General features: G+C 37.5%; 1 protein-coding gene across 10 annotated transcripts in view; it reads right to left on the reverse strand.

The window, feature by feature from the left end:
- The window catches only part of NBEAL1 (neurobeachin like 1), a 210,698-nt gene that overhangs the window by 16,213 nt on the left and 168,198 nt on the right, over window positions 1-26,287 (reverse strand). For 9 of the 10 annotated variants that reach the window (XM_039470091.2, XM_074399227.1, XM_074399224.1 and 6 more), the window contains 9 exons: window positions 21,297-21,414; window positions 19,184-19,281; window positions 16,215-16,331; window positions 13,150-13,239; window positions 8,999-9,108; window positions 7,059-7,231; window positions 6,004-6,098; window positions 1,148-1,264; window positions 575-736 (listed from right to left, as the gene is read on the reverse strand). In XM_039470091.2, the coding sequence (XP_039326025.2) occupies window positions 575-736; window positions 1,148-1,264; window positions 6,004-6,098; window positions 7,059-7,231; window positions 8,999-9,108; window positions 13,150-13,239; window positions 16,215-16,331; window positions 19,184-19,281; window positions 21,297-21,414 (1,080 nt within the window). Of the gene's footprint in view, window positions 1-574; window positions 737-1,147; window positions 1,265-6,003; window positions 6,099-7,058; window positions 7,232-8,998; window positions 9,109-13,149; window positions 13,240-16,214; window positions 16,332-19,183; window positions 19,282-21,296; window positions 21,415-26,287 lie in introns of those variants that run through there. The other variant, XM_074399230.1, reaches the window with a different exon arrangement.

Raw genomic sequence — 26,287 nt, forward strand, 5'->3', positions numbered from 1 at the left:
GAAACCCCAGCCCTACCAAATATACAAAAATTAGCTGGACATTGTGGCGTGTGCCTGTAATCCCAGCTACTTGGGAGGCTGAGGTAGAAGAATTGCCTGAACCTGGGAGGCGGAGGTTGCAATTAGTCAAGATCGCACCATTGCACTCCGGCCTGGGCAACAGAGTAAGACATACACACAATCAATCAATCAATCAATCAATTGTGATGTCACTGAAAGAAAACAAACATAAAATTGAGGGCTTGTTTATTTATACCCTGCCCTATGCAAAAGGAATTTCAGTTGGCTATCATTTCCACTTTCCACTTAAGCTTATAAAATCTTATATGATCAGAAATTATTTTGAAATCATATATTACACAGGTCAACAGAAATCCCGAAAATAAAATACTAATGTGAGGCTACGACTGTGGAAGAAGTCCATCTAATGTTATGAAACAAATAACTGAATGATGAATGAAAAACATCTTCTTTAAAATGGTGTTCTATCTTTCTTCAAAAAACCTCATCTATAATGTGGGAGGGAACAATACGCTATTAGGGGTCTACCCCTATTGCATGAAACATCATATACCTTGAGGGTGGTCTTTTCCTCAATGCTGGAGTAGATAACAATATGTCCTTCCCATGATATAGCCAAATTGGGAATGGTCGGGAACAGAGAACTTTCACAAGGTGGTCGTAATGTCCTCATGTACTGACCTTTCTGAATTGTATGTATAATCACAGTTCCATCCTACACACAGAAGATTCCAGAAAATGAAAAAGATAAAGAAAAAAAGAGCAAAAAAGAATAAAAGTAGAATGGGTCAGATAAAGAAATGCGGAAAAGGAACTGAGAATATGATTATTCCATCAAGAATATAATATATGTACCTTAGGAAAAATTCCCACCTTGAAATTTCAAATCGTATTTTATTTCCTAGAATGCCCTCTTGCCTTAAATAATAAAACCAATAAAATCCCAAAATAGCATTCAGTTTTTTCTTTCTTTTGCAAAGTCTATACTACTTCTGCAAAGTCCTATACAAATATGGTATAACATTTCAATATTTTTATCAATTCCTCTGAAAAACTTTTTAGCTATAAATGTTGCTAATAAATTTGTAGATAAAATAATTAGTATTTCTTAAAGGTGAAATCTTACCCTCGATCCTGACACTGCCATGTCTAGCTCTGTGCTGATGCCGACACTCAATACCTCATCGGTGTGTCCATAAAGAATCTGAAAAGGTTTAGATGCTAAGCCCACAGGAACACCTCCCTAATAATAAAAGAGAAAAGCAAAGGTAAAGGTGGCTTTGTTTCCTGTTTTTCACAAGGTTCATATTGCATTTAAATGTTCTAATCACAAACTAACATTGCAACTAGTTACATCCACTGAGTCTATTCATAATAGTACTTATTCTTACAGTTCCACTTGGATTTCTGAATTATTCTCCATCTTGAAGCTTAAAAACTTAAATTGTAGCAATGTTGACAGTCTTAGATTAATTTTTCCAAGTATGTTATTTCCCCTTTTAATCTACAGATTTATTCTTCCTTAACTTCAAATAAACTTTTTGTGTTATATCTCTGAATAACTTTATTTTTTTGTGACAGGTTCTCATTCTGTTGTCCAGGCTTACTGTATCCTTAACCTCCTGGACTCAATTGATCTTCCCATCTCAGCCTCCCTGAATAACTGGGACCACAGGCAGGTGCCACCATGCCTGGCTAATTAAAAAAAAATTTTTTTTGTAGAGATAAGGGGTCTTGCCATGTTGCCCAGGCTGGTCTCGAACTCCTGGGCTGAAGCAGTTCTTCAGTTTCAGCCTCTCAAAGTGCTGCGATTACAGGCATGAGCCACCACGTCTGGCTGAATAATTTTTCCATTTATTGGGATTGCTACTTCAGGGATATAAATTACCTTTATGCTGACTGTCTTTGATTTTATAGCTATCATTCTTTCTCTAAGTGCTTTAAAGTTATCTTTGTATTGGCTTTCACTTTGATTACATCTTTTTTTTTTTCCATGCCACTAATTTGGTTTTCAGCCTCATCAAATCTCCTTCTTGTTTCTGCTTCAAATTTATTTATGTTTGTAATGGTATTTTTTATAGGTCTTGGCTGTAGCCTCTTAAAAAAACATTTGTGAGGCTGGGTGTGGTTGCTCACACCTGTAATCCCAGCACTTTGAAAGGCCAAGGCAGGTGGATCACAAAGTCCGGAGTTCAAGACCAGCCTGGCCAATATGGTGAAATCCCTTATCTACTAAAAATACCAAAAATTAATTGGGTGTGGTGGCGAATACCTGTAGTCCCAGCTACTCACGAGGATGAGGCAGAAGAATCACTTGAACCAGGGAGGTGGAGGTTGCAGTGAGCTGAGATCACACCACTGCATTCCAGCCTGGGCAACAGCAAGACTCCGTCTCAAAAAAAAAAAAAATTGTGGGTACACAGTATATATATTTATGGAATATGTAATGGTATTGGTATTGGTTTTAATCTCAGCTTGATTCTTCATTTACATCTTATGATGCTATTTTATCATTTCATCTTTATCTTCCATTTTATTGAACTGTTTTTCTTATGTTTTCCTAACAACACAATTGTATTGCAAAAAAATTGCTCTTTGAGTTATTGTCCAGAAGATTATTTCTTCATGTCTTTAGCATGCTTTGTCATTAGCATACAAATGGTTGTATGTTAGTTATCTGAATAGTTACTATTTGTATATGTGATTATCCTAGACAACTCTGCCCAGACATTCTATCTGTTCCATACAGTGTGCATTAATTTCCCTTGACATTCTGCTACCTGTGACAAATTTGTCTTTTCCTGTGAATAACAGTATGAGTGCTTAGTGCACTATATTTAACTTATAAAAAACTCAGGTAATTCCTACACTATGGAAGTAATTCCAGTTCTAGAGAAAGAGAAGCCCTTCCTGAAGTTATTTGGTAAAGACTGCATATCCCCATACAAAACAGGATAAAGATAGAACAAAAAGATCTATTTTACTTAAGAGTAGAGAAATCGGCTGGGCGCAGTGGCTCAAGCCTTTAATTCCCAGCACTTTGGGAGGCCGAGGTGGGCAGATCACCTGAGGTTGAGAGTTCAAGACCAGTCAGAGAGCAACACAGAGAAACCCTGTCTCTACTAAAAATACAAAATTAGCTGGGTGTGGTGGCGCACGCCTGTAATCCCAGCTACTCAGAAGGCTGAGGCAGGAGAATCACTTGAATCTGGGAGGTAACGGTTGAGGTTAGCTGAGATCGCACCATTGTACTCCAGCCTGGGCAACAAGAGTGAAACTCCGTCTCAAAAAAAAAAAAAAAAAAAAAAGAAAAGAAAGAAAGAAAGAGAAAGAGTAGAGAAATTACTAAAGTACTAGCTAATAAGATGCAACAGTTAAGTGTAATAACAATACAATATACCATAAATTACATGGGTTTATTATAAAAATTCAAGGATGGTTCAAACCTAGGAAATTTCTCAACGTAATACATTATTATCAAGAAAAAGAGAAAAACTATAAATAAGATAAACTGGGGAAAACAGCTGTAAAGAACATTATGGAAATATAAAATTAGAACATAGACTGTTGATAAGCTAATGGTATGGTATGTTAAGCATTCTGATGTTGATAACTTCACTGGGGTTATGTATAAGATTGCCTTTATCTTAGAAAATACACACTGACATGTTTAGGGATAAAGGAACATGGTATCTCCAACTTTCAAATGGATAAAAAAATAAGATGCTGTAAGATGGAGATACTAAAAGAGACTGCTAAGACACATGACCCAAAATATACTGTATTTTGCCAATTTTTTACAAGTTTAAAATTTAATTAAAACTATAAAGTTACCAAAATAAAAAAATAATATAAGGAAGCTAAATATTTAAATGTGAAAAACACAACTAGTGAAACCTAACAGCAAACACTATACAATCTGAAGGCATTTTCATCAAAATTAGACAAAGGCGAGGATGCTCATTATAATTTTGCTTACCTTATTGTATTAGCTAATAATGTAATGTAAGAAAACGAAATAATTAGTATTTCAGAAGATAAAGCAAATCACTTTTATTTTCAGATCACATGATTGCATTATCTACCTTATATTCAGAAAATCCAAGCAATACTAATAACCATGACAGTTGATAAGAAGATTTGGCAAAGTAATTGGATATAAGATAATTGTATAGAAATCAGTCAAATCACTGTAAAGTTTTTCTTTATACTAACAATAATCAGAAGTGAAAATGATTTTTAAAACCCCACTAAAAATAATAATTAAAAAATGATAATTATAAGTAAATATCACAAGGTATGGGATCTAAATGAAAAAGTTAGAAAGAAATTTTACCAAAGGACATAAAAAGGACCTGAAACAAACATGGAAAGACACTTCCTGTTTCTGTAAATAAATAGCTTTAAAAATATGCCAATTTGTTGGGAGGTGAGGTGGGCAGATTGCTTGAGCACAGGAGTTCAAAACCAGCCTCAATAACGTGGCAGAGACAATCATTTGTCTCTACTAAAAACACAAAAACTAGCCAGGTGTGGTAGTACATGCCTGGAGTCCCAGCTACTTGGGAGTCTGAGAAGCGAGGATCGCTTGAGCCTGAGATTTCAAGGCCACAGTGAGCCATAATTGTGCCACTGCACTCCAGCATGGATGACAGTGAGACCTTGTCTCAAACAAAACAAAACAAAACACCCCAAAACTCAACCCAAATTAACACATAAATTAAATACAATTTCAGTAAGACTAAAATGGAGTTTTTAAAAAAGAGGGTATGGTTAAAACATAAGTTCATATGTAAGAATAAATACGTATATAAGACTAGCTGAGAAATTACACTTTAAGTGCAAACGATGAAGAGTCTAGAAAAAGATCTAATTCAGTGGGTAAAGGTGACTTAATAATTTATGCTGACATAAATGGTTTCCTATTTAGAAGTAAACAAAGCCTTATACGATGTAGAGAAATAAATTATCAATAAATTAAAGATTATAATATAAGAAATAAAACCAAAAAAATTAGAAGAAAACAAATTTTTTTGAGACAGAATCTTGCTCTCTCACCCAGGCTGGAGTGCAGTGGCAGGATCTCAGCTCACTGCAGCCTCTGCTTCCCTGGCTCTAGCAATCCTCCCACTTCAGCCTCCCATGTATTGCAGCTAGGACTATAGGCATCTGCCACCATGCTCTGCTAGATTTTTTACATGGAAGAAAATTTCTAGATACTTTTTATAAATTTGGAGTGGGAGAAAGCCTGTTAATTAAGATAATGTAGAAAACACAGAAGCTGGCTGGGCATAGTGGCTCATGCCTGTAATCCCAGAACTTTGGGAAGCTGAGGTGGGCGGATCACTGAAGGTCAGGAGTTTGAGACCAGCCTGGCCAACATGGTGAAACCGCATTTCTGCTAAAAATACAAAGAAAAAAGGATTAGCTAGTTGTGGTGGCATGTGCCTGTAATACCAGCTACATGGGAGGCTAAGGCGGGAGAATCACTTGAACCCAGGAGGCAGAGGTTGCAGTAAGCCGAGATCACGCCATTGCACTCCAGCCTGGGTAACAGAGCGAGACTCCAACTCAAAAAAGAAGAGAAAACAGAAGCTATTTAACAAAAATGATACTTCCTGGACTAACATTATTATAAGAATGCAATAAGGTTGACGAAAACTATAAATCTATAACTTCTAGTAGTCCCACAAGAAAGAAAGTAGAAATGTTACTATACTAATAAGACAATAAAAATAATTACTGTTTTCCTAGGAGAGTAAAAAGGAAGAATCTTTGGAACGCAATAGTGAATAAGTAATAAATCAGACAGTAAACCTAGGAAAAAATATGGTGATTCGGACAGGACAAAATGTGGATAAAAAGAATACACAGGAGCTCAGTCACTGCCAGAAAACAATTTGATGTCTTAGCAGAAGATTTTGCTAGTATTCTCAGGGTGAATCTCTGATCTAAACCAAGAACATTTAAATATGTGACTACCTGTTGTGTTATTTGCCATATCATACATGTAGTATCTCTGGAACCAGAAATCAAATGCATTCCACAGTAATCTGTAGCCAAGCAAGTCACAATATCTGTAAGAAAAGGAATAAAATAAAATGATATGCCTCGTTTTGCTAGAATAGACCTTCAAGAGCAATTTTTTTAATGTTCTAACTATTCCTAAAGCAGTTATATCAACAGGGAGGAATGTAGGCATTACTGGAAAAGCACTGGGGAAGAGTGACACAGGAAAGCAGCAGTGTCAAAATCACCTTGGAGAGCTTTCTTTGAAATCACCCTTCTTTGAGGATGAGAAGTAGACATGCAGTATGGGGAATGACTACCACAATCTTGGGAGGAGGTTAGATAGTTTGAGATAGATCTCCAGTTAATTTTCATATGCTTCTTTGCTTTCTCATCCCCATTCACCTTCTACTCCCATTGGGAATTGTTATCCTATAAAATGTGTCCTTAGAAAAACTATACTATAAATTCACAATACAAAATATATTTTTCCTAAACTATAAACAGCTGAGCTACGTGATATCTTAGAACTGACTGGTACAGAATGGGCAGCAGACTCCATTTTCCTTCCCTGACAGGTGTATAGAAAAAAATCTACTCAATGTTTTATTCTTATATTGAAGACTGAGACACTAAAAAGTAGTAAGTTAAAACTACATTTAAGAATTTTATCACTCTCATGTTTAACTGTTAACACAGTAATAGGGCAGTTGATGTCTTATTAAATGACAGCAGATTTTGCTACCATTTTGTCTTAAAATTCTTACATTTATCACCCATTTAAAAAAAAAACTTAGCCTAACGTTTTCCAGATACTATGAAGCTGTATTAAATATATATGGTGCTTTATTATATCCAAAATACATGAGACACTCCTATAGAAAGCATATATTTATAATCCTACACAATCACAAAGTTCACTCAGCTTCAAAGGTAAAATTTAGTGCTCTTTACAAGGAGCATGTACTACTTTTATAGTTAAGAAAAAAAAACTGGGGGATGTTCTTGGAAAAAAAGTTAATGCTTACCCATATGCCGGATGATGTGTGAGATAATTTTGCCTTTTGTAAGTGACATCACTTGAATGCTATTATCCCAGTATCCAGCACTGAAGAGCAACTTTGCATCATGTGATACTACAAATAGCTTAGAAGTGACCTCTAGCCCAGGAGCAAAAGGACCATTCATGCTGCGCTGAGTTCTGTAAACACAAATATTAAACTTTTCCTTAAAAGATCACTTACACTCATATAAACTACTCTTTTAAACGTCTCTAAAAAAGAAATAAAAAATTAGTCCCAAATGTCCTATTTGAATTGTCTATCAATAAATGACAGAGTTTCAGAAAATGTGTTAATCTCACTATAACACTTTTTATAAAATAAGAATATATATAATAGTCTTAAGTGCTAAGCAAAAAAAGTCGTGACCAGTGGAAGTGTGAAAAAAAGCTTCAATCTTGGCTTTCAAAGACAACTGAATAAAACTGGTGATTTTGTAAATGGCAGCCTTAAAGTTTAAAGGCAAGACAGGATATGCCAGGACTAGGAATATCAGAAATAAACTTAAACCAGGGATGTACTACACAAGGTAATGCATAGGAGATAAATCAAGCAGATAAGTGTGTATCTAACAACACTTTTATCAGATTCCAAGTGCAATATCTATGAGCTTAGCCAATCTAGATTCTGCAGAAAGACAAGTGATTGCACTTCAGTGTGTATGCAGAAAATACACACACAGTAATTCTCATACTCTAGTTATAAAACTTTATTATTCAATATTAATTTGCTGAGAATATGCTTCTTACAAAACAGAATAGTACTATGGGGATAAGAAAGAAAAAAAGACATTGCCCCTAATCTTAGGGAGTTGTATTCTAGTTCAGGAAGACAAAGATATGATAACAATTATATCATTATAGTTTTAAAATATATGGTATAATGTGACCCTCAAGACTGAATGCGATTTTCAAATTTTATTTTAATTTTAGTTTTTTTGAGACAGAGTCTCGCTCTGTTGTCCAAGCTGTAGTGCAGTGGTGCAATCTCAAATCACTGCAACCTCTGTCTCCTGGGTTCAAGCGATTCTCCTGTCTCAGCCTCCCAAGTAGCTTAAATTACAAGTGCTCACTACCATGACTGGCTAATTTTTGCATTTTTAGTAGAGACGGGGTTTTGCCATGTTGGCCAGGCTGGTCTTGAACTCCAGACCTCAGGTGATCTACATGCCTCAGCCTCCTAAGTGCTGGGATTACAGGCATGAGCCACTGTGCCTGGTCATGAATGTTATTTAACTAGAAAAAAATATAAGCAAACAAATAGGATAACTCAGTGTAAGGGAAGCACAGCTTTAAGTTAGAACATAACTTTTAAAGATCAAAATACATAGGTTTTATTTTTAAATAAGGTAGAATGAAATTACAAGGAAGTCTATTATTCCTAATGTACTTTATTTCTATAACTGATATTATGGAAATTAAGTTTATATTTAAACCAATATAAATTCAGGACAGAACTTAAAAATAAGGGAAGGCTGGGGAGGGGAGGGAATGGAGAGAGGAAGGAAGGAAGGAAGGAAGGAAGAGACAGTTTGATCTCAAAACATTACTTTCAGGGCAAGGAAGGGTGGCTGATGTCTGTAATCCCAGCACTTTGGGAGGCTGAGGTAGGCATATCATTTGAAGTCAGGAATTTGAGACCAGCCTGGCCAGCATGGTGAAACCCGATCTCTACTTAAAAAAAGAAAAAAAAAAAAAATTAGCCAGAGAATCACTCGAGCCTGGGAGGGAGAGGTTGCAGTGAGTCGAGCTTGTGCCATTGCACTCTAGCCTGGGTGTCGGAGTGACACTCTTCTCAGAAAAACAAAAAACATTACTTTCAGAATAACATGAATCAATTAATCCAGTTTTTTCCTGGCAATAAGGTACCTGGTATAGCTGTTTTGCTTTAAATATTCATTTACTTACTTTGGATTTGTCACAGTTTGATCCTTGATGAATGTAAAGTAATTAGAAATGTTTCTGTCATAAGGCAACCATCCATGGGTTCCAATAACATAATTCATACTTATTGTTATCTGGAAAAGAACACATGAAGACTCAAATTAAATGAAAGATTAAGGAAAGCAGCACAGAATAACCCAGAATAGCCAGACGCTCACATGACACTGGCATTTATCACTTAGGGAATACTGTAAGACTGTGTACTTCAAACACAAAACTCATTAAGAACATTTTAAAATAATTCAAACAGAAAAAGCTCTCTGTTTACCTTTTATTTTTTGAGCCAGGGTTTCACTCTGGTGCTCAAGCTGGAGTATAGTGACATGATCTCAGCTTATTGCAACCTTCAGGCATGTGCCACCATGCCTGGCTAATTTTTGTATTTTTTGTAGAGACATGGTTTCATCATGTTGCCTAAGCTAGTCGCCAACTCCTGGCCTCTCACCTTGGCCTCCCAAAGCGTTGGGATAACAGGCATGAGCCACCACACCTGGTCTTGCTTATCTTATTGTAAGAAGACTCATCCACATTTTTTCTTTTTTTTTTTTTTTTTTTTTGAGATAGGGTCTTGCTCTGTCACCTAGGTTGGAGTGCAGTGGGATGATCACAGCTCACTTCAACCTCCTGGGCTCAAGCAATCCTCTGACCTCAGCCTCCTGAGTAGCTGGGACCACAGGCAATGCACCACTATACCTGGTTAATTTTTTGTATTTTTGGTAGACATGGGGTTTTGCCATGTTGCCCAGACTGGTCTCGAACTTCTAAGCTCAAGCAATCCACCTACCCAGCCTCCCAAAGTGCTGGGATTACAGGTGTGAGCCACTGTGCTCGGCCCAATTTGTCTTTCTTTAGGAAGATTATTTTTTCTCATGATTTCTCAAAGTTTATTAGCACTTATTAGCTGGCAGTTGGAAGAAATGCAGGCACCAGTCTTACCATAAAAATATAATATATATCATTTAGAACATAAATCAGAAGCAGAATTTACAGTGAATTATTAAGGTTTCCTTGTAGTGGCAGTCACAGTGAGTAAGTTCTCTTCAAAACGAAAAGCTCTTATCCTCTTGATTATAAAAGTAACAGTGACCTCCCCCACAAAGGAAATTCTGGTAACTTTAAAAAAACACAGGCACTCTGTGAGACTCAGGTGGGAGGATCACTTGAGCTCAGGAGTTTGATACTAGCCTGGGCAACATGGCAAAACCTGATCTCTACAAAAAAATACAAAAATTAGCCAACCATGGTGGTGTGTACCTGCAGTCCCAGCTACTCAGGAGGCTGAGGTGGAAGGGTTGCCTGAGCCCAGGAGGTCAAGGTTGCAGTGAGCTGTGATCGGCATGACAGCCTGGGTGACAATGTTGCCCAAGCTGGTCTTGAACTCCTGACCTCACGTGATCTGCCCACCTTGGTCTCCCAAAGTGCTGGGATTACAGGCATGAGCCACTGTGCGCAGCCTATTTTTGTATATCTTTTTAGATTTCACTTTTCTGAACAAACACAATATGCGTAATTCCAAAAATAGGTCAAATTCTGGATCTCTACTATTTACTGTGTTATACTCAATTTTTTATTATTTCTAAATGACAAAATTAAAATAAGACAGATCTAGGTTTTGGTCTCTGTGCCAAGGTCCCAGATCCCTTATTCGCTATCTGTGTGACCTTGGGCAAGTTATTTCCCTGAGTTTTAACTTCTTATCTATAGAAGGGAAATAATTAACAGTGTTTATCTCACAAGATTGTTAGATGATTCAATAAAAATTCATGTTAAATACTCACTAAAGTTTCCTGCATATACATCTTAATTCTATATTATTTCTTATCATTATTATAGTCTCACAATACATTTTAATATAAAATGTTATCCCCTATTTTTCTTATATAAAATTTCCTGGTTATTTTTACATATTTATTCTTCCAGATAAACTTTAGAATTACAGTAACTACATAAAATAAAAGCTGTTTAAAAGGAAGTTATGTTTTTATACTTGGTCAAATTAATTCTACAAAAATTTTCCCTATTTTCAAAATGTGAGTTTTTTTTTTTTTTTTTTGAGACATGATGCAACTCTGTTCTCCAGGCTGGAATGCAGCAGTATGAGCATGGCTCACTGGAATCTTGACTTCCAGGGCTCAGGTGATCCTCCCACCTCAGCCTCCCGAGTACCTGAGACTACAGGTACTCACCACCCTGCCCAGCTAATGTTTTGTATTTTTTGTAGAGACAGGGTTTTCCCATGTTGCTTAGGCTAGTCTTAAACTCCTGAGATCAGGCATTCTGTCTGTCTCAGCTTCCCAAAGTACTGGGATTACAGGCATGAACCACTGTGCACAGCCAAAAAGTGGCTTTTAAAAAATATTTACTTCCAATCAATATCGTGAAAATGGCCATACTGCCCAAAGTAATTAATAGATTAAACACTATCCCCCTCAAGCTACCATTGACCTTCTTCACAGAACTGGAAAAAACCACCTTAAACTTCATATGGAACCAAAAAGAGCCCACATAGCCAAGACAATCCTAAGCAAAAAGAACAAAGCTGGAGGCATCACACTACCTGACTTCAAACTACACTACAAGGCTACAGTAATCAAAACAGCAAGGTACTGGTACCAAAACAAGAGATACAGACCAATGGAACAGAACAGAGACCTCAGAAGTAATGTCACACATCTACAACCATCTGATCTTTTACAAACCTGACAAAAAAAAACCAATGGGGAAAGGAGTCCCTGTTTAATCAATGGTGTTGGAAAAACTGGCTAGCCATGAGCAGCTGAAACTGCACCCCTTCCTTACACCTTAAACTAAAATTAACTCCAGATGGATCAAAGACTTAAACATAACACCTAACACCATAAAAACCCTAGAAGAAAATCTAGGCAATACCATTCAGGACATAGGCATAGGCAAGGACTTCATGACTAAAACAGCAAAAACATTGGCAACAAAAGCCAAAATAGACAAATGGGACTTAATTAAACTCAAGAGTTTTTGCACAGCAAAAGAAAGAATCACTAGAGTGAACCAGCAACCAACAGAATGAGGAAAAATTTTTGCAAGCTACCCATCTGACAAAGGGCTAATATCCAGAATCTACAAAGAACTAAGGCAGATTTACAAGAAAAAAAAACAAACAAACCCATTCAAAAGTGGGTGAAGGATATGAACAGACACTTTTCAAAAGAAAACATTTATGAGGCCAACAAACATATGAAAAAATGCTCATCACTGGTCATTAGAGAAATGCAAATCAAAAACCACATGAGATACCATCTCATGCCAGTTAGAATGGCGATCATTAAAAAATCTGGACACAACAGATGCTGGAGAGGATGTGGAGAAATGGGAACACTTTTACACTGTTGGTGGCAGTGTAAATTAATTCAACCATTGTGGAAGACAGTATGGCGATTCCTCAAGAATCTAGAAATAGAAACACCATTTGACCCAGCAATCCCATTATTGGGTAGATACCCAGAGGATTGTAAATCATTCTATTACAAAGACACACACACATGTATGCTCACGGCGGCACTGTTTACAGTAGCAAAGACCTGGAAACAACCCAAATGTCCATCAATGATAGACTGGACAAAGAAAATGTGGCACATATACATCATGGAATACTATGCAGCCATAAAAAGGACAAGTTCACATCCTTTGTAGGGACATGGATGAATCTGGAAACCATAATTCTCAGCAAACTGACACAAGAACATAAAACCAGACACTGCATGTTTTCACTCATAGGAAGCTGATGAACAATGAGAAAACATGGGCACAGGGAAGGGAACATCACACACGGGGATAGGCGGTGTGGGAGAATGCAGGGGGGAGGGGAGAAGAGGCACAGTAGGGGACGGGGAGGTTGGGGAGGGATAACACTGGGAGAAATGCCTGATGTAGGTGATGGGGGGATGGAGACAGCAAACCACCATGGCATGTGTATATCTATGCAACAATCCTGCAGGATGTGCACATGTACCCCAGAGCTTAAAGTACAATAAAAAATAAAAACAAAACAAAAAATTTACTTCCTCCTTCCTCTTTTTTTCCCCCAAGTTGTAATACATATAGACATGACAGTGTAAAAAAGGTAAAAATCAACTTACCAGTAACTCAGGGCTGCCTTGAGACATAAAAGAACGATACTGATTTTTGGGGACGGTGGCCTTTAATAGTGGAATACCATCACTAATCCCCTATAAAATAAAAGAGGTTTAGTGGCTGATTCTGCTCATCTTTATTAGGTACAAATTACTTAAAACTTCTATTTCTTTAAATAAGGATGAATCCTGTGATACATTATTTTATTCTCTTGAAGTATATAATCAATTAATTTAAAATTAAGGAAAGAAATCATATACCATATATACATGGCATACATGAAACTTCTGAAACCAATCACCTTCTGTTCAACTACTCTGCTGTTAAAAAGACACGTAGATTTCAAAATGCAGCAATCATTTAAAACAGCCAATGATTTAGAAACTACCCTAAGTTATACTGACATAAATATAAAGCAGAAAATATGGATCCTATGTAAGAACATGTTTCTCAAATAAGACAAATGAGAAAATTGGTCACAATTTATAAAAATTTCCTTTTGGGTCTAACTTTTAAAAAATACATCTAAGCCATTAACTGGGGTATTTCCTGAAAGCCACAGTACTACCACAGAATAAAGACAGCTGTCAGAAAACATCTGCCATTATCTCATAACAATGTGAAAGAGAACAATAATTTGAACTTGGTTCCTTGATGTGACAATAGTTCATAAGTGATACCTAACATTTACTAAGTAAATGATAACATCATTGGGTATGTACTATGTACCAGGTGTTGTTCTAAGAACTTAATAGGAATTAAGTAACAAATTATGAAATTAATTATAATTTATAAAATTATAAAAAGTTGGTGATTATCTTTTCTCTTCACGTTGTGAATTAATCCAGAGAAGAATGACTTCCATTTGAACAAGCTAAATGAAAACGATGCCTGAAAAAAAATCCATTTATTAAGCCATTGCTTTCACTACTATGTCTACTTTCTTCGTGACTTGAAAACCTATGAAGAGATGATCTACAAAAGCCCTTCTCTTTTCATATGAATATATGGGGAAATACCTCTTATGAAGATGAAAAGGGATTAACAAGTTACTGGTACCCAAGGAAATCTATTGTGTTCTTTATACTGACCTAGATAATGAATGTGTCCTGAGGAAAGCTACTATGTGACATGGTTGGTACTAAGGGCAAATGTCTTGCTGCTGCACCTCCAGATGAAACTTGGAATGTACTATATTACAAAATAAGTCACAAATGATTAGATATAATAAAAATAGTTCTATTGGCATTACAGAATAAATATAGTATTGCATGTCCATCAGATTATGGGTCAAATAGGGTCTCATGTGTTGCTTTACATGCAGTAAAGAGTTAAGGCCTGAGACTGCCACCATTATTACAGGAAGGCCTACTTGCAAGACTGGCCTTTGGTTGGCATCTGGAACCTCGCTGGCAAATAGTTCCTCTTTATACTGACATAAAACTTTTCCTCAATGATAAGAGTGGCTCATTACACCTAGACTGTTTGTGCAAATAGTATGGTTTATGCTAAACACTTGTTTTACTTCTGGAGTATGGAATTTTGGTATGTGCTAGGCAGAGGGATGTATATAGAGATGACCAGCCTCCAATAAAAACCTTGGGCACTGGGTCTCTACTGAACTTCTCTGATGACAAAAAACGTGTTTCCACATTTCATTACTGAAAGAATTAAGTCTATCTTATGTGACTCCACGAGGAGAGGTCTCTTGGACCCTTGTACCTGGCTTCCCCTGGACTTTACACCATGTGCCTTTTCCCTTTGCTGATGTTGCTTTGTATCCTTGCACTGTAATAAATCTCATGAGCTGTGTGTACAACTACCTGTTGAATTCCATGAGAAATGAATTATCAAAAAATTCTATTTTGTAGAGTAATTCTACTCCTGTTCTATTTGACTACTCATTCTATCAACTAACAATGTGACTTATTAGGACCTATTTTATATATGAGCAGGCATTATAATTAAGAGCTATTATTTCCACCTACATATCATCTTGACTGTCACAAAAAGCATTTTAAATCAAATTATTTGTTCTTCCTTGTGAAGAAAATGTGAAGTAGATGAAAGAAAGCCAAGAAAAACAGTTCAGACCAATGCTCAGCAGCAAACAATCCTATCAAAAAATTCTACTTTTTAATAATTCATTTTCCCATGGTATTGAATCTGAGAAACACATTGTAGTGGTACTCTAATGCAGGGTTTTACAAACTACAGCCCTTGGAATAAAGCCAGCCCACTGCCTGTTTTGTAGGCGGTGAGTGAGCTAAGAACAGATTTTATATTTTTAGATGACTACATTTTAAGTGGTTATACATGCACCTACAGAGTATCTTTGATTTTGCCTTTTGGCCTGAAAAGCCCAGAATAGTTACCAGTTAGACCTATCTCACTGCTGCATACTTTTCAAATAAGTTATTATTTGAAAGAAGACCAAGTTTACCAACATCTGCTGTATTGCAAATACTGTTCTATGTATATCTTCAAACTAATCTTAGCAACTTTTTATCTTTAATTTTCTTTTTGTGAAGGGTGCTAACTGTCCTAACCACATTCACAGGTATGAATGCATTGTGTAATCACATTATAAATTTCCCAAAGTAATTCAATATGTATATTTAAACATTTGAATTTTTTATTTAAACTCTTTCAATTATACCACTAACTATTCCTGTTTTACTTGACTACTCATTCTATCAATTAACAATGTGACTTATTAGGACCTATTTTATATATGAGCAGATATTATCATTAAGAGCTATTATTATCTCCATCTACATATCATCTTGATGGTCACAAAAAGCATTTTAAATCAAATTATTTGTTCTTCCCTGTCAGGAAAATGTGAAGTAGATGAAAGAAAGCCAAGAAAAACAGTTCAGACTACCACTCAGCAGCAAATAAAAGCTTTCAATAAAAATCTTTTCAAAATCCAAGAACAGATGATTACGATATAATTTACTGTCTTGACTTAAATATTATAATCCTTCCTTCCCATTAAATAGTAAAAGAACTTTAAAAGGTACAGAATTTAGACAAAACCCTTTGATATTACCAAGTTGAATATTACCTCTATAAAAAATGACTTGAGTTCAGGGAGGTGTTGAAACAGGTTTAGGGTTGAAGTGTCTATTTTGGTCAGCTTCTGTAGTGCTTCTTCTGCTGATAATCTTGGAGGGTGTGGTTCCTTCAAAATAATTTTAAGGAAAAACAATTCCATATCTATATTATTCATCTCTCTGTGTGTTCCTTCACATACACTAGGCTCTAGCTACCATGCATTGTTCACAACTGCAAATAGGCTCACAAATAGGCTCAGACTATTCTCTTAGCAGAGTTACTACTTTCTTCACTTCTTTGGAAACCCCACTTCTACTTTAAAGTTTTTCTTACTGATATCTCTCCTAATTTTTTAAGTCAGAATTTATTATTCTTTTTTATTATTTTCCCTTGGCCAATAATTTATATTTTATTTATAATTTATTTCTTTCTATATTGGATTACATATAGTTGTTTATGGTCTGTCTTCCCCAACTAGGCTGTAAGTGCCTTAAAGCTAGAGAAACCTTATTCATTTTTGGATTTCCATACTAGACCAATATCTTACACATGTTAGATATTGGTAAAATTAAATGTAGTATTCAAAATTCAAAATGTATAATTTGGATGAATCTTTAATTCCTTGAACAAGATCAAAATGTCAACACTCGCCGGGCACGGTGGCTCACACCTGAAATCCTAGCACTTTGGGAGGCTGAGGCAGGCAGAATATTTGAGGTCAGGAGTTCAAGACCAGACTGGCCAACGTGGTGAAACCATGTCTCTACTAAAAACACAAAAATCAGCCAGGCATGGTGGTGTAGTCACAGCTACTTGGAAGGCTGAGGCAGGACAATCACTTGAACCCGCAAGATGGAAATTGCAGTGAGCCAAGATCGTGCCACTGCCCTCCAACCTGGGTTACAGAGTGAGACTCTTTTTCAAAAAAAAAAAGAAAAAGAAAAAGAAAAAAAGAAGTCAATACTAATAGAATTACAGGTACTGCTGCATACTTTTCAAATAAGTTATTCTTCCTCAACTTTCATGTCAGAAACACAGAACAGTATCATCTATAAAAATATGAAATAAATGACAAATAAAATGAACATTCCAAAGGCACAGCTAAAAGGCAGAACAGAATTCTATCTAAAGTAAATTCTTACATCTCTACAACAAAATACTGATTATAGGCAATAGGTGTGACAGCTATAAGTACTAAGATATTTAGCTTTTAAACCGGGCATGGTGGCTCACACCTGTAATCCCAGCACTTTGGGAGACCGAGGCAGGCAGGTCACCTGAGGTCAGGAGTTCGAGACCAGCGTGCCCAACATGGTAAAACTCTGTTTCTGCTAAAAATACAAAAAACTAGCTGGGCATGGTGGTGGGCGCCTATAATCCCAGCTACTTGGGAGGCTGAGGCACGAAAATTGCTTGAACCTGGGAGGCAGAGGTTGCAGTGAGCCGAGATCATGCCACTGCACTCCAGCCTGGGCAACAAGAGCAAAACTCCATTTCAAGAAAAAAAATTAGTTTTTAATAAATATTATTCACTTTATTTCAAATCAAAGGCTGATTTTTGTATCATTTTTAATGATAATAAAACTAATTAGCACTACTTGCAAAACAAAAAGAAAGGGAAAACAGGTATAAAAATATGATAGCATCTATTTCAAAGTCCTGTGAAGCATTCTGTTTTAGTCTGTTATTTTTGCATTCTGACTGTACCAGAACGTAAGGGATAAAGCATTGACTTTATATATGACAATTTTGTAAAAACCAGTGTTGGAGGTTCCAAGCAAACCGTTGCAAAGGAACAGTAACAATTACAAAGCTTAGCCCAATTCTATATTGACAGAAGTACACCTGCAAGTTAGAGCTTAGCTACATTTACTGTTGTAATAGCTGTGGCGATTTCATTTCAATACTGTATATCTACTATATTCAAGAGACATACAAAGATGATTAAGAGAAAGTTTCTGCCTTTAATATATTTATAACGTACTGAGGCAAATGGATAAATATACAACCTAAGGCAGCAAGTGTCATAATTAGGCAGCAAACAAAGGCCCATAAGAACATTTAGGAGATCTAGTTTAACAGGGGGCTTACAGCTACTAATTCAAAGGAAACACGACATGCTAGAAAGACTTTGGAGTTAGATAGTCAGGCATATAATCCTAATCTTTCTTGTTGCGTAAACTTAGAAAAGTATTTAATTTCTCAAAGGCATTACAGGCCAGGTATTACTTTCTGTGAGGCTTGGCTTTATCTGTTAAAAAATGAGGATAACTGGATGTTTATTATGAGAATTAGGTAAAGTACCTAACACAGTGATTGCTTAAGAAAGTATCTACTTAATAAATGATATATACTTTTTGTGTATTCCATATTGCTGAATTGATATACTAAAAAAGATCAAGACATCTTTGAAAACATTAGATTAATTTCCATGAATCCAAACCTGTGTGTCATCAGGAAGACGATTTAATTTCAGATACCAGTATGGGGAAAGAAATATACATAGTAATATGTAATAATTTGATTCTACATTTTAAATATTCTATAATTTGAATCTTAGGACTGGGTTTGGGCTCTGGAAAGTAAGTGCCTTTTTGGGCAGATGATAGCTATTAGAAGTTTTACATGTGGAACGAATCCCAGTATGAGGAGTTTTAATGGCATACCCTAATTGGTACTCAGTTTTTCTTCTCGTAAATAATACAAGGCTTTCTAAGCAAATAGAAATCTTTCTGGGACTGAGAGTAATTGGCTATATATATGTATTTTGACTGCAATATTTTGTTATATAAAAATAAAAACATGACTTAAATCTAATTTTTAAGTGACAGTATAATTTTTTTTCAATTCTAGATGGGAATTCCAAAATAAGGGTTTACATCATTAAAATCCTTAATATCCTCAAAAATACTGCTAATACTATTCCTTAGTAATTCAATTATTAGACTTTTTAAGTTGTCGATAACATATATGACTTACCTTTAATAGTTGACAAGGTGTTTGCCCGAAATTATTAATCATCCCTTCTAAGGCTTTTCTTTCTTTCTCATCTGTTAAGGCATCCAGATCCACAGCTCCTAAAACCAGGAGAAGAAGTTGACTTACTATAGAGTGAGAACGAATCAGCAAGCCACATCACCGATTAATGTCTCAGGCTCTTGGGAGTGGGAGGGGTGTGTGTGTGTGTGTGTGTGTGTGTGTGTGTGTGTGTGTATTTTTTTTTTTTTTTTGAAATGGTGTCTTGCTCTGTCACCCAGGCTAGAGTGCAGTGGCGCAATCTTGACCCACTGCAACCTCTACCTCCCCAGTTCAAGCGATTCTCTTGCCTCAACCTCCTGAGTAGCTAGGACAACAGGTGGGTGCCACCACACCCACCTTAGTTTTGTAATTTTAGTAGAGCTGGGGTTTTACTAAGTTGACCAGGTTGGTCTTGAACTCCTGACCTCAGATGATCCACCTACCCAGCCTCCCAAAGTGCTGGGATTACAGGCATGAGCCACCAAGCCCGGCTTCATTGGTATAGTTTCAACCAAATATTATTCCACTCTTCAATTTATAATGTTGTGAAAAGGTAATTTAAAAAATCAGCAACTCATCAAACATTAAATATATATAAAAATTAGCAGGTCAGGTGTGGTGGCTCACGCCTATAATCCCAGCACTTTGGGAGGCCGAGTCGGGCAGATCACGAGGTCAAGAGATCGAGACCATCCTGGCCAACATGGTGAAACCCTGTCTCTACTAAAAAAGTACAAAAAATTAGCTGGACATGGTGGCGTGCACCTGTAGTCTCAGCTACTTGGGAGGCTGAGGCAGGAGAATTGCTGGAAACTGGAAAACAGAAGTTGCAGTGAGTCAGAATCATGCCACTGCACTCCAGCCTGGTGATAAAGTGAGACTCTGTCTCAAAAAAAAAAAAAAAAAAAAAAAAAAAGCTAAAATATTTTAAACAATTAAAAGTTAAATGGTATTCTATGAAAGTTTCTTTTGGGCTGGGGGTGGTGGGTCACACCTGTAACCCCAGCACTTTGGGAAGCTGGGTGGGAGGATAGCTTGAGGCCTAGAGTTTGAAAGCAGCCCTGGCAACAAAGTGAGACTTTGTTTCTCTAAAAAGTTTAAAAAATTAGCCAGGCGTGGTGGTATGCCTGTAGTTTCTAGCTACTCAGGAGGCTGAGGCAGGAGGGATTGTTTGACCCTAGGAATTCCAGATTGCAGTCCACTATGATTACGCCACTGCACTCTAGCCTAGGTGACAGAGCAAGAACCTGTCACAGAATAAGTAAAAAACAATTAAAGTTTCTTTTGCAAAAATAGAAACCATACTCAGAGTACACCTAATTGTTTTCATCATGATAGTCAAATTCAAACAAGAGTAGTAACTACATAAAAATACTACTTTAAGTTATTGCTTGAAACAAAGATTTCAAAAGGTAATATTCTGGTTAACTGATTATACTCAGCCATAATCTAATATGGATTGTTACATGACTGATAATTGGCTAAACTACGTAAGTCCAAGCTTCTAACAGCCATGCAATACTTTCTCCCTACAAACCTATTACTTGAATGGATACGGCATGGGAAAAATATGCTCATTTACCAGAAATCTCTCACTCTATTCACATTCACATAACTTCACACTATTCACAATCTTTAGAACTATTAGTCTACTTAAGAATTAGTAAATAACTACTTTTAAAAATCATTTTAAGGCCATCATAAAATATTCTTGATTCTAAGCTAAATAATGTGATCATATGTATCATCTGGAGAATGTCATTTGTAACTTCAAAGGCCTTGTTTCAAAATCTGCTGTTTAATACTGAATATTTAATATTTGACTCAACAGGATAAATACGTTAGAAATCAAAAACTTTTATGACATTGATAAGTGACATTTATAATTAGATTGACATATATATACTTAACTACTATTACAAAAAAAGCAGAGGTCTCTTATTCTTTCAAGTAGAAAGATGTTTTTAAAATGTAGTCTTTCTCACATTAAATAGGCCCAAAATAACTGTAAACATATATTAAACAATAGTTTCTATCAAGGGAAAGCAAGAGGAAAAAGTGTATAGATTTATACCTTCATAACTACAATAATAGAAAACATTGAGCGCCTCTACTGCAGCTGGCCCCCTCTGTTTATAGCCAAAGATCAGATCTATCCATTCATGAAGATGAGCTGAAACATATTCAGATTCCTAGAAAAAGAACAACTTTAATATAGAGATATCTTCCAACTACAATGTAAATTCAGTTCTTTAAAAAGGTAAGAACAAATTAAACATTTCCACACACAAATCTTTCTGGCTGCAAAATAAAATTCTCTCAAAATAATGCTAAGCATTTGTTCAATATCTACTACATACATTAACTACTCCTATCTACTATAATGTGGATATATTTATTAATATTAACATAATCATTTCCTAATAGGTGAATAAAATACAAATACGCTTATAGCAGCCCAAAAACGGCAACAGAAGAGCTAAAAGATAGCTATGGAATGCATCTTTGCGTTAAAATTTCCATTGAAGTAGTTGTCTAGAAATTCAGTTGAAGGAAAAAAAAAAGATCAAGTTAAAAAAACAATGAAACCACACTTAGGTCGAAAAAATGGCTAGAAATCATTCTCTCCTTCACAGTAACCACTTACTAAGAGGAGGACTGGGTGGCAGGTAGAGAACTCCTGGAAATTGCTAGTGATAACTTGAAAGACAATGAGGAAATTGTTATTGGAGACAGGAAAAAATGAGACTCATGTTTTAGTTACACAAAAGAATGAATTCATGCATTTGGATGTGCAGACTTCCAAATAGAACATTTTAAAGTGCCATTTGGCTTCTTTTAGATGCTTATGATAAAGTGTGAGAGGAGTAAGATGGGCTAAAAAATGAACTATTTGATTTTTTCGTGAGGGAGATGGGAGTCTCTTGCTCTGTTGCCCAGGTTAGAGTGCAGTGGCATGAGCTCGGCTCACTGCAACCTCCACCTCCCAAGGGTTCAAGTGATTCTCCTGCCTCAGCCTCCCAAGTAACTGGGATTACATGCCCAGCTAATTTTTTGTATTTTTAGTAGAGATGGGGTTTTGCCATGTTGGCCAGGCTAGTCTTGAACTCCTGACCTCAGGTGATCCAGCTGCCTCAGTCTCCCAAAGTGCCTCTCACCGCCCAGCCAAAAATGAACTATTTGATTTTTAAGCACAATTTAAAGAAAATATAAAAGAGCCAGATCTTGCTGGATTCAAAAATAAAACCATTGCAAGAGCCAGGCATGGAGACTCACGTCCATTATCCCAGCACTCTGGGAGGTTGAAGCAGGCGGATTGCTTGAGTCTGGGAGTTCGAGACCAGTGTGGGCAACATGGCAAACCTCCCCCCTCCCTGCCCCCCAGCCTATAAAAAATTAGCTGGGAACGGTGGCATGCACCTATGGCCACAGCTACTCAGGAGGCTGAGGTGGGAGGATCACCTGAGCCCAGGAGGACATGGCTGCAGTGAGTTGTGACAATGCCATTGCACTCCAGCTGGGTGACATTTCTCAGTTCCAGGATCTCTTATGTTTTGCCTCATTTTGAAGGCATTTCAGTCATTCTGAAAACCACTTTGAGAAGGCAAAGACTCTCAAAATGAGAAACTGCCTAAGGCAACTATCAAATCAGAATGTCACCATTAAAATATGGTCTTGGGTAAAAGTTTAGTTAAAGGGTTTGGCTGTAAAACAATCTGTTGAGACCTCAGAAAGATTTAAGGTTTTACCCCATAGATGCACTCAACTAGAAAATAGTGTCTAGGAATCTTAAGAACATTTTTCCATAGTAGCCTCCCATCCAGCCCAAAATAGTTTAAGGGACTGTTGCATAAAGTAATGCAGAATGGCTTTTATCCAATAGAGCTAACACAAAAGAAACCTATAAGATTTTAAATGGAATTATACTAGTTTAGAGTAAAAGAGAGAAACTTTAAAAAAGAAGAGAGACCTTTGGCTTTCAATTTGCTGTGGTTAGGAAAGAGGCTGACAAAGATACTCATGTAAACAAAGTTTGTTTGTTATTTTTTTAATGGAATAAAAACAATGACTTCGAGGGGAGCCAAAAGCCCAAAGGTAGAACCAAGAGCCACTGAGAACCCCTCTTGGGAAACAGGACTGGGCCCTAATAGGAGATCTGAGAGCATGTCCCTACTGGAATTCTGAATTGATATAAACCAGTGACTGCCAGGAGCCTCCTGTTTTTCTTTTCCTTTCAAATGGGAATGTCTGTTATAAGTTCTCTTATCATTTCATACCACTGTTGTTATATGGTGACAGATAACTTGCCTCTTTAGTTCAGGCTTCTTGCCTCTTTAGTTCAGATGCAAGAGGAGCCACATCTGAGCAGCTTCATCCATACACAGACTTGATTACATAATGAGATCCTGAACTTTAGGCCTCAAGCCTTACTGCAGAATAGCAAACTACTGCCTGTAGTAGCTGGGTGAAATTTGAGTCACTGTCAGATTTGTAGATTAGTAGTAGAACACAGCCACATCCATTTGTTTTTGCAGTACAATGGCAGAACTGAGTAGCTGTGACATAGATTTTATGACCAACGAAGCCAAAGATTTACCCTCTGGTCCTTTACAGAAAGTTTGCCAATTCCTTCTCTAATGAGATGAGAGTTTTGTGGGAAGTGTGTCTTGAAAGGAAGTGAATATATTTTGCATATAGGATGAAAATAATTTGTGACCAGAGGGCAGAATATATGTTGATTAAAGATAGCTACAAATTCTTTCTCACTCTTAGCATTGAAAGATGGAGTTCAATTTCCCTCCTCTTCAATCTGGCATTGATACTGTTACTGTTTAAACATTGAAAAGTGGACAATTAGGAAAGACCCGGATTATGAGCAGCTCAGGATTGCAGCTCCCAGCCAAAGCACGGAGGGTGACTGGACGCCGCATTTCCAGACGGATTTTTATTGCCCACAGACCAGGAGATTCCCAGGAGGAGGAGCTTCATGGGTCACCAGCGGGGCTCTTTTGGCCAGTGCAGCTTTTCGGCCTGAACGGCTGTTTTGGCCAGAGGGACTGTTTTGGCTGGCACCCCTGCAGGGTGGTTCTCTGTACAAAATACATGGGTCCAGGCACCCTTTTAGCTGGTGACTGGAGCTCAGGGAAGACAGAGTTGCCCATTCAACTGATAGAAAAGGGGACTAAAACAGGGAGCCAGGCCAGGAGATTCCTGGGAAAAAAGCGCCATGAATCTCAGCGCGGCTGTTTCAGCCAGCACAGTGGGTTGCGGCACGGGAAATCACACAGATCCCGGCACCTTTTTAACAGGTGACTGGAACACCTGGGAGACAAAAAAAAAAAAAAAAAAAAAGGCTCTGAGGCAGGGAGCCATGTGATCAGGCTCGGCTGGTCCCACCCCCACAAAAAACAGCAATCTGAAATGCTCTGGATTGAGAGTTTCATAGCAAGCACAGCTGAAACCAGGACGGTCCAGCTCTGTGGGGGAGGGGCGTCCGATAATACCGAGGCACTACACCACTATGGAGGTAGTCCGCCATTGCTGAAGCAGCCATCCGTTGCCAAGGCAGCCCGCAATTACAGAAAGAGTCCGCCATTACAGAGGTGGGCCGCCATTGCCGAGGCAGTTCTAACTACACCCGTATAAACAGGACTGCAGGGAAGTTCACACAGCAGCTGGGCAGAGCCCACAGCAGCTCAGCAAAGCCTCTGCAGGCAGACTGTGACTAGGCTGCCTCCTCGCTGGGCAGGGCAGCCCTGAAAAAAGCCAGCAGCACAAGAGAAACTCATATATAAAGCCCTAACTCCCTGCGACAGAGCACCTGGAGGGAAAAAAAGGAGAGTTTATGAGTTCAGCTGCGGCAGACTTAAATGTACCTGCCCAGCAACTCTGAATGAACAACGGAGCTCATAGCTCAGCACTTGAGCTCCTATAAAGGACAGACTGTCTCCTCAAGCAGCTTCCTGACCCCGTATATGCAAAGAGTCACCTCATAAAGGAGAGCTCAGACTGACTTCAGGCAGGTATCCTTCAGGGACAAAAATAGCAGAAGAAACTGGCAGCAACCCTTACTGTTCTGCAGTTGCTGCAGGTGATCCCCAGAGAAGCAAGGCCTGGAGTGGACCTCAGCAGTCCTACAGCAGAGGGGCCTGACTGGTAGAAGGAAAACTAAGAAACAAAAAGAAATAACTTCATCATCAACAAACTGGACATCCACTCAGAGACCCAATCTAAAAGTCAACAACTACAAAGATGACAGGTGGATAAAGACACAAAGATGGGAAGCAACCAGCATAAAAAGGATGAAAACACTCGAAATCAGAACACCTCTCCTCCTACAAGGGATCACAACTCCTCACCAGCAAGGGAACAAGGCTGGATGGAGAATGAGTGTGATGAGTTGTCAGAATCACGCTTTAGAAGGTGGGTAATAAGAAAATTCACTGAGCTAAAAGAACATGTTCTAACCCAATGCAAATAAACAAAGCACCTTGAAAAAAGATTTGACGAAACGCTAAGGAGAATAAACAACTTAGAGAGGAATATAAGTGAATTGATGGAGTTGAAAAATGCAACATGAGAACTTCGTGAAGCATACACAAGTTTCGACAGCTGAATTGACCAAGCAGCAGAAAGGATATCAGAGGTCGAAGATCAACTCAATGAAATAAAACGAGAAGGCAAGATTAGAGAAAAAAGGGTAAAAAGGAATGAACAAAGTCTCCAAGAAATATGGGACTATGTGAAAAGACCTCATCTACGTTTGACAGGTGTACCTGAATGTGAAGGAGAGAATGAATCCAAGCTGGAAAATACTCTTCAGGATATTATCCAGGAAAACTTCCCCAAGCTAGCAAGTCAGGCCATGATTCAAGTCCAGGAAATACAAAGAACACCACAAAGATAATCCTCAAGAAGAACAACCCCAAGGCACATAATCGTCAGATTCACCAGGGTTGAAATGAAGGAGAAAATGCTAAGGGCAGCCAGAGAGAAAGGTTGGGTTACCTACAAAGGGAAGCCCATCAGACTCACAGCAGATCTCTCAGCAGAAACCCTACAAGT

This window comes from Saimiri boliviensis, chromosome 5 (assembly GCF_048565385.1).
Source record: "Saimiri boliviensis isolate mSaiBol1 chromosome 5, mSaiBol1.pri, whole genome shotgun sequence".
Lineage (NCBI taxonomy): Eukaryota > Metazoa > Chordata > Mammalia > Primates > Cebidae > Saimiri > Saimiri boliviensis.